The 12363-nt window shown below is 35.1% G+C and overlaps 1 protein-coding gene across 1 annotated transcript; it reads left to right on the top strand.

Moving 5' to 3' along the window:
- The first annotated feature begins 7670 nt into the window (after window positions 1–7670).
- LOC142161748 (uncharacterized) lies at window positions 7671–11669 on the top strand. The gene is made up of 7 exons (XM_075243112.1): window positions 7671–7764; window positions 7987–8070; window positions 8152–8214; window positions 8296–8890; window positions 9406–9593; window positions 9810–9935; window positions 10270–11669. The coding sequence occupies exons 1-7, from the start codon at window positions 7671–7673 to the stop codon at window positions 11667–11669; spliced, it is 2550 nt and encodes an 849-aa protein (XP_075099213.1).
- The last annotated feature ends 694 nt before the right edge of the window (window positions 11670–12363 follow it).

Genomic DNA, 12363 nt, shown 5'->3' with positions numbered 1-12363 from the left:
TCACATGCCATGTCATACAGATAATGCCTCCAAATCTTCAATTTGTCCTTGTGTCTTTATAAAAGGATATGGATTTGAATTTGTTATAATTCCCATGTATGTTGATGATTCAAATATCATTTGAACTCCCAGAGAGCTTCCTAAAGCAGTAGCCTGTTTAAAGAAAGAATTTGAAATGAAAGATCTTGGAAAGACAAAATTTTGTCTTGGTCTACAAATTGAGTATATAAAATATGAAATTTTGTCTATCAATCAGCATACTGAAAATATTTTAAAGCGATTCTATATAGATAAAGCACATCCATTGAGTACCCCGATGGTTGTGAGATCACTCGATATAAATAAAGATCCATTCCGACCTCATGAAAATAATGAAGAACTTCTTGGTCCTGAAGTACCATATCTTAGTGCAATTGATGCACTAATGTATCTTGCTAACACTATAAGGCGTGACATAACTTTTTCAGTTAATGTCTTAGCAAAATATAGCTCCGCTCAAGGAGACATTGGAATGAAATCAAGCACATATTGCGTTATCTAAGGGGGATTACCGATGTGGCCTTATTTTATGACAATGATTGCAATACCGATCTTGTTGGTTATGCCGATGTAGAGTATTTATCTAACACACACAAGGCTTGATCTCAAACATGCTATGTGTTAACATATGGAGGCACTATCATATCTTGGCGATCGACTAAGCAATCAATCGTGACTATTTTATCTAATCATTCTGAGATAATTGCTATTCATGAAGAAAGTCGAGAATGTGTATGGTTGATGTCTATAATACATATTATTCGAGACAAATGTGGTTTGAAGTGTTACAAACTACCCACAATTTTGTATGAAGACAATACAACATGCATAGCCCAATTGAAGGGAGGATTCATAAAAAGGAGCTAGGACAAAGCACATTTCACCAAAGTTATTTTTCATATATGATCTTCAAAAAAATGGTGATAACAATGTGCAACAGATTCGTTCAAGTGATAATATGGCTGATTTGTTCCCCAAATCTCTACCAACGTCAACCTTCAAGAAACTAGTGTACAAGATTGGGATGTAAATGATCAAGGATGTGAATTGATGCTCTCATCAGGGGGAGTTAATACGCGTTATACTCTTTTTCCCTTACAAGATTTTGCCCCACTGGGTTTTTTCTTGCAAGGTTTTTAACGAGGCAACCAAAAGGTGTATTTTTAAACATGTGTACTCTTTTTCCTTCACTAGGATTTTTTACTAGTAAGGTTTTAACGAGACACATTATCTATGGACATCCAAGGGGGAGCGTTATAATAAATATCACATTATGGTGGATGTCTACTCGTCTTCCATGATCTTCATCTCAAATGCTTAATGACATATTTTGTATGTTCAATGACATATTCCATGACATATTTTCTTCACTTTTTATGCCTATAAAGGCCTTGTAATAGATAGGAAAATACATACAGTTGAAGATGAAAATCTCTTCCTTCTCTCTATCTCCATTTCTTTCATGTTTTACTAAATTGCTTATATTTCTTGTTCATGTTTGACTAATCGCTTTTATTTTATAACAGTTTGAAATAATTGGTGCATGGTTGTAGACATCAGAAGCATATACTTGCCTGATTTTTGGCAATTGTCATGTTTTTATAAATCTGGAATATTATGTGACGAGCTAGGAAAGTCTTTAATTGATTGAGAAATAAGAGGCAATATAAAGTAAAGAATCTTCTAATTATTGCACATTCTGTTTACAATTATTTCTACCCTCACCACTTGTCCTGTCCCTCTAAGGCTATACATTCTTAAATGTTCCATTTTTCTTTAATTTGCACTAACCTTAAAAGCTTGACCTACCTTTAATCCTATGAGCTTATAAAGCTCGTTAATTTCTCGCTGATATTTTTCGATTATAGCTATGAAATTCTGCTTTAAGCTATTAGTCATGGGTTTGCTTTGATTGTTCAAGCGAAACAAGCAATTTGCTGGAAGATAAATGGTTAAGCTGCCAATCTTTTGGAGTGCATGACATCTTCTGGCAATCTGATGCTAGGAAATTTCTGATTTCATGTCCTTAAATTTTGGGTTGTTGGAGCTTGAGTTCCTCAATTCTTGAACATATATAGTTCACACATTGATGTAACTATTCAACATATCAAACAACACATTTTTTTTGTGTACCACTTGTGTTTTAAGTTATTGGTATCTTGTAGGGGTATCAAATGGCGGGTTAGGCCTATTTTAGGCGGGTCAAATGACTCTTCCAAAAGTTATTTGGGCTAAGATGAGCTAAAATTTCGGTCATAGCCCAACCGCCCAACTTTTATCAAGTTTTACTTAATGTGTTGTTTTCTTATGACTGTATAATTACTAAATAAGACTTTTTTTTTCTTTTGTATTGGTCATATATAATATATCAAACAAAAAAAATTATTTCTAAGATAATTTGGCAAAGATACTCATGGATCAATTTGGGCAAAAAATCAGCCCAACTTTGAATGAGTTGAGTTCAATAAATAGTTGGGTCAATAACCAGCCCAATCTTGTACGGGTTGGGTGGATCATTTGGGCTTGGGCCAAATTAATAGCCCTAGTATCTCGAAAAATGTATAATCTCTCAAATTTATGCAAATTTAGTAAAAAACATGCTAATAAGATTCATGAAGGAAACAAAAGATCAATATAGCCAAAACTAGCCATTTCATTTACTTTTACTTGTCCATTATACTAAAAACTAGTAAATTTGTCGCGCTTCGCATGATCGCAAAAAACCTCATCCAATTTACTATTACCTTTTCTAATATATGATTATTATAAATAATAAAAACTACAACAGACCAACTTGTCACGACCTGGATTTCCCACCCTCGAGAGTCGTGATGGCGCCTACTCGTAGAAGCTAGGCAAGCCATGAATTTCAGAAATTTTAACTCCTTCATTTTATTCCTTTTTAACAATTTGTAATAACATGTGATCAATATTTAAATAATAGCGGAAGATGAAATTAAACGGAAGACTTAGATGAATATAATACCAAAATCGATACGAAAAACCAACATATGTCTCTACCCAGAAACCGGTGTCACAACATTCACAGACCGTCTATGACCACTACATACAAATGTCTGAAAGAAAGAAACACAGTCTGTCTCAGATACAAGTGATAACATAACATAATAATAGATAGAAGAGACGACGGCATGCGGACGCCTGCAGGACTACCTCGGAATCTCGGTGGACTGAAGGCTGGCTCCCAAGCTACTGTCCTAATGCTACTCCGGTATCTGCACAGAGTGCAGAGTGTAGCATCAGTACAACCGACCCCATGTGCTGGTAAGTGTATGGCCTAACCCCGGCGAGGTAGTGACGAGGCTAGGACCCGACTCCAGTTAAACATGTGCAATTATATAATGTATGGCAGAAAATAAGTAGGAATAAGCAGTTTAAATGGGAGAGGGTACATGCTTCGGGGAAACATATCAAATCCAACAGAAACTGAATAGAAATAGGAAGGGCAGCTCAATATCTACAACAATACAATAATAATACTATTGCGGCGCGCAACCCGATCCCTTTTCATTTAACAATGTTGCAGCGTGCAATCCGATCCGAATATATAACTGTTGCAGCGTGCAACCCGATCCAAATATATAACTGTTGCGGCATGCAACCCGATCCAAATATATAACTGTTGCGGCGTACAACCCGATCCAAATATATAACTGTTGCGGTGTATAACCCGATCCAAATATATAACTGTTGCGGCGTGCAACCCGATCCAAATATACAATCAATAATAATTATAATAACAGTCCCGACAAGGGATCCATAATAAACTACACTATCCCGGCTAGAGAATTCAACAGTACAAGTATATACATCCCGGCAAGGGAGAATCGGCTATAACCAATCTTAACTCAACTCCTATTCGTCTCACTTTTCACCATTACTCAATCATAAGTAAATTCCACGAAAACAAACTAAGTCATTGCTCAATATCGAGAATCGCCAATTAAAGCATTCGTAGTATCATTTAAGATCACAACAAATATCAATTTAAGACTCACGGTCATGCTCGACACCAACGTATAGATACTCGTCACCATGCCTATACGTCGTACCAAACAAGAAGTAATTAGCAAGTAGGACACAACTCCTAATCCCTCAAGCTAAGGTTAGACCGAATACTTACCTCGATGCCACGAACAAAATTCACGATTCAATTATAGCTTTACCCCTTGATTCCATCGCCAATTCGCTTGTATCTAGTCACAAATTACATCAATAAACGCTAAATGAATCGACCCCAATGCATGAAAATAAGTTTTTCAAAGTTTTACCCAAAAAGTCAAAAACTGCCCCCGGGCCCACATGGTCAAAACTCGAGGTTCGAACTAAAACCCGATTACTCATTCCCTCACGAACCCAAATATATGATTTTTTTGAAATTGGACCTCAAATCGAGGTCCAAATATCCAATTTATTAAAAACCTAGGTTCTACCTAAAGCACCAAATTTCCCCCATGAAAATCACTGATTTTGAGTTGAAATCATGTGAAAAGATGTTAATGATTGAAGAAAACGAGTTAGAAATCACTTACCAATGTTTTGGAGAAGAAAGGTTATTTTAAAAATCGTCTCTTATGTTTTTGGGGTTTTGGAAAATGAAAAATAACTGAAAATCCCGTCTATTTATACCCCTCTCAGACCCCTTGTGCGGACCGCACAAAATGGACTGCGGCCGCACAGTCCTTCCTGAGGATACTGCAGTCCAGTGCCCCTATGCGGACCGTACAAAGTCGACTGCGGCCGCATAGCCCTCCACCGCGCACCGCACAAGGTCGACCGCAGACCGCACTGGCCCCTTCCGCGGTCGCACACGTTTTCTTGCGGACCGCACTGGCGGGTTCAGAGACCTACAACTTCTCTGAACCTGCAATATCTGATTTTAGGCCTAAGACATTCCGGAACCTATCCGAAACTCACCCGAGCCCTCGGAACTCCAAACCAAGTGTGCATACTAACTCAAAAATATCATATGGACCTACTTGTGCGATCACATCATCAAAATAACATGAAAAATCATGAATTAAATCTCAAAACTCAGCCTTTTCATCAAGAACTCTCAAAGTTCATAACTCTTCAACTGGAAATCCAACTCACGTCATATAAACTCCGTTTTTCACCAAGTTTCACAGTTATCTTTCAAATACCATAACAAGTTTGTACCGGGCTCTGGAACCAAAATACTGGCCCGATAACAATGGTTTCAAACATTAATTCTTTTCTTGATTTCTTAGATAATTTAGTAAAATAATTTCTTTCAAAAATTGATTTCTAAGGCTTGGGACCTCGGAATTCATCTCCGGGCATACGCCCAAGTCCCATATTTTACTGTGGACCTTCCGGGATCGTCCGAATACGGATTCGGGTCCGTTTGCTCAAAATGTTGACCAAAGTCAACCATAATCAAATTTTTAACTCTAGAATTTCTATTTATCTTATTTTCACATAGAAGGCTTTCCGGATATAGGTCCAGACCATGCATGCAAATCAAGGTGGGAAAAAAGGGAGGTTTTTTTTTGGCCTCGGAATACTAAATGCACTTGCAATACAAGTGATGACCCTTTTGAGTCATCACACCAAAATTTCAAAATTGATAAACCAAACGTAAAATAGTGATATGGACAGAACACCTTATAAAGTAAAGTATTACTACTCTTTAGAAATGGGAATCAACAGCAACTTCCGGGGAGAAATTCAAAAATAGTCAGATTTACAACTGGTCGTTCAAAAATAGCTCAGTTTCAAAACTAATCGAATTTTAGCCACTTTTCATGTAAAGATAAATCTGAGCGAAAATACTATTCAAACCCCGGAAAATACGCCATTATATTATACTGGAGTTCCAGCATAAGTACACTAGAACTCCAGCATAATATACTGGAGTTCCAGCAAGTATAATTGTCCAGTATAATATACTGGAGTTTGGAGCATCGATGCTCCAGTATACCGGTCCAACATAATATGCTGAAAACTATACCGGTCCAACATAATATGCTGGAGTTCATACACAGGTGCACCGAACTCCAGTATATTATGCTGGACCGGTCTCTGTTGCAGCAAAATAGTGGCTATTTTTCATTGACTTGGTAAACGCTGGCTATTTTTGAATGACCAATCCGAAAACTGGCTATACCGTGCTATTTTTACCAACATCCGGTCAACGTGATTTTACAAAAAAAATCATTAAATCTCAGCTTATTCCTATTTTACCCCTAATCCTCAATATAGCATTGCATTGAAAAATTATAAAAAACCCTACACCCTCCTGCGCTTACAAAATAAGACACGTTTTGCTTCCCGCTCTGACGCGTGGGTGCTTAGCAAAATTTTGGCGCCTCTATTGTTCATCTTCATCTTGCCACCGCTTCCTCTGTTTTTCTCTAACTTCCACCTCTGTTATCTTCGTTCTGTTATAAATTTCCATCTTTTTCTATCCTTTATCTCCAATCCTTATTATAAATTCCCAACTTTTGGATTTGTTCTAATATCGATAACATATCTACTCTTTCTGATACTTTACATAGAAGATTGGGTTACTTGGAGTTCTTTGCTCCTTGATTAAAAAAGGGTAAATTTTTTATTTGATTGCTTTCTTTTTTACTGTTTGATTGCCTCACTTGCCTGTTGTTTATATTGTATAAAAGTTGATATTGATGTCAACTACCAAAAAAGCTTAGAACTAACTAACCTTTATGAGCTAGAAATTCAAGGAGGATATTCTGCTTAGTAAGACAGTTCGTTGGAAAAAAGTGAATAAAAATGGTGGAATATTGACGAAGAATGATAGTCGTTTTTTGTGTTTCACCGGATTGAAGGGGAAATCCAAGTTCGGGTAGAACAATGACTCACGCTCATTTTTCACAGATAGTAACTTTTAAGGTTGTTCTTTAAGCTATTGCCATAAATTACAAATTAGTGCACTTATTCAGTAGTGTACCAAAGTAGAGTCTCTCGACGGAGAACAACTTATACACTAAATTCAATTGAATTTCGATGTCTGTTTGGTTAAATTTTCAATTGACTTGGATTTCCTCTTTTCTAACTTGGCTTAACTGAAGTTCAATGTCAACATAACGTATGCAAAGAAACTTAGCTAACAAACTATAAGTGAATGATGGGACAGTGATAGAATTTCTTTATCCACAGTTATGTAGAATCTTCAACCTTCTGCTTAAAATTTAAAAGTACTGCCCATAGTTTTTCTTTTTTTCTTTCCCCTGTCTTGCTTTTTATCACACCAAGTGGGTAATGACTTAAGTGAATTTTGTGTTACTTCATCTAATACTTCACCTATTTGGATATTGTTTATAATTTACAGTTTATATGACAAGATGGGCGCTCTTTGGGTTATCTTAGCTAAATAAACTACGACTAATTTATCATAATTATTGTGTTAATATTAAGTATTCAATATTTTATAATGGTATGTTTCATAATCATACGTGTTTATAACAAAATAAATATGGTGAAATAGTTGTATCGTCTTTTACTCATTATAGTTAATTGTTGTTTTTCCTGTATCTTTGCTATTTGATAAAAAAAATCATAATTCTACTGTTGTATAACGATATTTAGGACAATTGAAGTATCAATAGTTCAATAAAATCAGATTAATGGATAGTCGACAATCCAAAAAGAGCCCTCGCTCGGTGACAGAAGCTCATGAGAGAAGAGAAGTTATTGCAACGATGCCTGAAAATTTGCGAGGCAACAACTAAACGCCTTCTTGCAACTACAAATAATATCAATCGCATTGGAACAACATCTCATATACATGATAATATTAATACTGGACTGTCCTGTTCCTCTTCACAAACAGGTTAGAACATCAAATGATCTATCCTTTCCCTTGCTTCTATAATACATGCATACATAATTATTACAAATATGTCATCTTTACGAGCATGATCATTATTTTTGAACATGCAGTTACTGAGTGTCGAGCTTTTTCGTCATCCGATGTCTTTGACAAGGAAAAAGATATGATCCAGCCTTTTCATGTTTTTGAAAAAGGTAAAACCACAAAAATGTAGTATCTATTTAACTTATGTGTGTATTGTGCATATTAATTAATCGATAACTATTATGAACCAGGTTCAACATCGAGTACCACAAATGATTCATGTACTCCAATCTCTGAAACAATTACAACTAAAGGTTAGTTTAACGATCATCCTTTATTGATTTTATCGATCGTTCTATTTTCATCTCTCACAATTAATTATCTGCACTATGTAGGCCGCGTAAAGAATAAGAGAACTACGATTAACATTAACCAATTATGCTCTGATTATGTTCCGTTAAAAAAGATTCCAAACTGCTTATTCTGCTATGCGAAAAGATTTCGGTATGAACCCCCTGGATTTTGTTGTGGCAGTGGTACAGTGAGATTAAGCTCTCATCGAATGCCAACTAAACTAAAAAATTTATATATGGGAAACAATGCAGAATCCAGGCATTTCCGAACATATATTAGAACATATAATCATATGTTTGCTTTTAGATCACTTGGTGTCAGTTGTGATAAAGATTTAGCCAAGAGAAACTGTGGTATCTACATGTTTAGAGTTCAAAGACAGATGTATCATTTGACAGATGATTTATATCCCAAAGAAAGAAGGTCAAATAATTTGCAACTATACTTTTATGATAATGCAAATGAGCTTGGAAATGGAATGGCTTGTTCAGGCAAATTAAATGAAACAATAGTGAAAGAATTGATGGACATACTAAAGGATAATACGTACTCAATATTTCTACGATCCTTGGCAGACATGTTAAACTTGCAAAAATTTCATATAGCACTGAAAGTGATGCTGGATTGGATCAACGCGTATATAATTTACCTACTACTACTGAAATTGCAGCAATATGGGTTGATGAAAATGATGATTCTACTACTCATGCACCACATCTTCAAATTTATACTCACAGTGACAGGACATAAAGAGTGCACTACTATTTTGGATGTTATGACCCTTTACAGTACCCGTTGTTATTTTCATATGGTCAAGGTGGATGGAATTGTGGTATTAAAATGTTTCCCAAAGCAAAAAATATTCGTAGAAGTCGCACTCTGGCTGAATTTGAACAATTGCCGAGTATTAAAAAATTCACATCTGTTGATAGATATCTTGATATATAAGCTCAAAATCTGCAAAAAGGAAAACGCAAAAGAGATGCAGTTTCAGTTCGCGAATACTACTGCTACAAACTTCAGATGAGAAACAATGATGAAGATGAAATTTTGCATACATGAAGATTACTCCAGTAGTATTCAGTTGATGAATATATAAAATTGGAGACACAAAGATTAGACTTTGTTTCATTCAATCAAAATTTATTCAGAATGGGTACACTGCAAGGACTTTATGATATTCTAAGACTTGGTGAACGAGATGCTTCTAATGTTGGAAAACAAAATTTTCTGCCAAATTCTTTTATAGGAGGTCCTAGAGATATGCGTCAGCGTTATATGGATGCTATTGCATTAGTGCAATATTTCGATAAACCTGATTTGATTATAACTATGACATGTAACCCATTTTAGACAGAAATAAAAGAACATCTATGGTCAACTGGCGAGGCACAAAATAGACCTGATTTGATTACTCGAGTGTTCAAGGCTAAAATAGAAGAACTGAAGACGGATATATTAAAATGAAATATCTTTGGAAAAATTATTGCTTTTATATACACTGTGGAGTTTTAGAAACGAGGTTTACCCCATGCTCATTTTCTTATTATACTAGGTAATGAGCATAAACTGCTGACAGCAGAGGCATATGATGATATTATTAGAGCAGAATTACCAGATGATAAGACAGAATCAGATTTGCGTAAGCTTGTCATCAAACATATGATGCACGATCTTTGCGGTAGTTTAGACCCAACAAATTCTTGTATGAAAAAAAGGGTTACTACAAGTTGAAATATCCAAAAATGTTTGCCAATCAGACAATAAAAGGAAACGATTCTTATCCAGTCTATAGAAGACGAAATACATGGGAAGTTGTGAAAGTAAGAGAATGATATTTAGATAAATCCTGGGTTGTTCCGTACAATCCATATTTACTTGGGAGATTCAATTGTCATTTAAATGTTGAAGTTTGCTCTAACATCAAAGTCGTGAAATATTTCTACAAATACATTTGTAAAGAACATGATAAGATTGCATTTTGTGTACAAAATAATGATACAACATAAAAATAGATGAGATAGAAGAATATCGATCTGCTAGATGGGTATCACCTCCAGAAGCTATTTGGCGTCTCTTTGGTTTTCCAATAAATGAAATGTCTCCCAGCGTTTATCGTCTTCAATTACATCTTGAAGGTCAACAATTTATTTCTTTTAAGAGAAATACGGATATACATACAATTGTGAATAATCCGATGATTCAAAAAACAATGTTAACAGAATTTTTCTCCATGAACGAAACTAATGAAGATGCTAAAGAGCTCAATTTACTGTATAAAGAATTTTCTGAATACTTTGTGTGGTCCTCCAATGATAAATTTTGGGCACGTAGACAAAAGCATTGTGTTGTTGGCCGCATTGTGACATGTCATCCAGCAGAAGGAGAACGATGTTATCTTAGATTACTACTAATGCATGTACGAGGACTGACATCATATAAGGATCTTTTGATAGTGAATGGAGAGCCTTGTAGTACTTATAGAGAGTTTGTAGAGAAAAGAGGATTGTTACAATGTGATAATAGTTTGATAGAGTGTATGTTTGAAGCCGCAAGTTACCAAATGCCATATAGTTTAAGGTGTTTATTTGATACATTATTAGTATATTGCAACCCTTCCAACCCTAGAAAATTATGGGAGCAATTTGAAGAATCGATGATTGAAGACTACAAAGTGTTACAAATTACTGAAGGAAGAGAAATTCGATATCAAGTTTTGAATCATATCAACGATATTTTACATTCTATGGGTCATGATATAAATGAATATGAACTCATTCCAGAAACTATTAGGCCTTCTACAGCAGCAAGAGAAGCAAACGAGATTCATTTTGAAAGATCTATTATTGTTAGTGAAGATGACATACTGTTACATAGGAAATTAAACAAAAACCAACACATTGCATATAATCTGATTACCAAAAGGATATTTTCGAATAAAGCAGGTTCCTTTTTTATAGATGGTCCCGGAGGAACAGGGAAAACTTTTTTATACCGTGCTTTATTGGCAACTGTACGATCTATGGGATATATAGCTTTGGCAACAACTACTTCTAGTGTTGCGGCTTCTATTTTTCTAGGTGGACGTACTACACATTCACGTTTCAAAATTCCTATTGAGATCGATGAAAATACCAGTTGTAACATTAGCAAAGAAAGCTCACTTGCAGGGTTAATCCGGGATGCAAAATTGATTGTGTGGGATGAGGTATCTATGGCCAAAAGAAGAATGTTAAAAGTTTTTGATCTACTGTTAAAAGATCTGATGAATACAAATGCATTATTTGGCGGAAAAGTTATAGTTTTAGGAGGTGATTTTAGACAGACTCTTCCTGTTGTGCGATACGGAAAAAAGAAGATTTCATTGGCGAAAGTTTGTTATATTCTAGCATTTGGAATGAACTTGAAAAATTAAAGTTATTTGAGAATATGAGAGATAAAACAGATCCTGCACTTTGTGATTATTTGCTAAGAATTGGAAATGGACAAGAATGAGTCAACTCAGCAGACAAGATTGAAATTATAGATTCTTTGATTATTCCTTATACAACTGAAAGAGAATCTCTTGATAAATTATTCGCAGCAACATATTCAAATTTGGATTCGTTATATTCTAATTCATCATGTATAGATTCCCATGTGATCTTGACAACAAAAAATGATTTTGTTGATGAAATTAATGACATGCTTATTGGTCGATTCGCAGGAAAATCAAAAATATTTATTGATACTGATGAGGCTATCGAATTTAACAACCAAATACAACTTGAAGATCTACTACACACTTTAAATCCTCCTGGTTTGCCTCCTTACAAATTATGTTTAAAAGAGAATTATCTAATTATATTATTACGAAATCTAAATCCATGTGAAGGTTTATGTAATGGTACGCGATTGACCTGTTGTGATTTTAAAAGTCATGTTATTAGCACTAAAATCACGGTAGGTGATTTCAAGAATATGCATGTGTTTATCCCAAGAATACCATTATTATCATCACAGGATGAGAAAACGCCAGTTCAGTTCAAAAGAACACAATTTCCTGTTAGATTATACTTTGCTATGACTATAAATAAAGCACAAGGTCAAACTTTAGATTTTGTTGGAAT

Source organism: Nicotiana tabacum, chromosome 22, assembly GCF_000715075.1.
Source record: "Nicotiana tabacum cultivar K326 chromosome 22, ASM71507v2, whole genome shotgun sequence".
In the NCBI taxonomy this organism is placed as follows: domain Eukaryota; kingdom Viridiplantae; phylum Streptophyta; class Magnoliopsida; order Solanales; family Solanaceae; genus Nicotiana; species Nicotiana tabacum.
Note: the sequence above shows the minus strand (reverse complement) of the source record. Positions and strands in the feature narration are given on the sequence as shown.

What these genes read in the sequence shown, in the direction of transcription:
- LOC142161748 (XM_075243112.1), top strand. Translation starts at nt 7,671, where the DNA reads ATGGATAGTCGACAATCCAAAAAGAGCCCTCGCTCGGTGACAGAAGCT. An exon ending in TGAAACAATTACAACTAAAG is followed by an intron (nt 8,215 to 8,295) that starts GTTAGTTTAACG and finishes TGCACTATGTAG; the next exon opens with GCCGCGTAAAGAATAAGAGA. An exon ending in TATGATGCACGATCTTTGCG is followed by an intron (nt 9,936 to 10,269) that starts GTAGTTTAGACC and finishes ACATAAAAATAG; the next exon opens with ATGAGATAGAAGAATATCGA.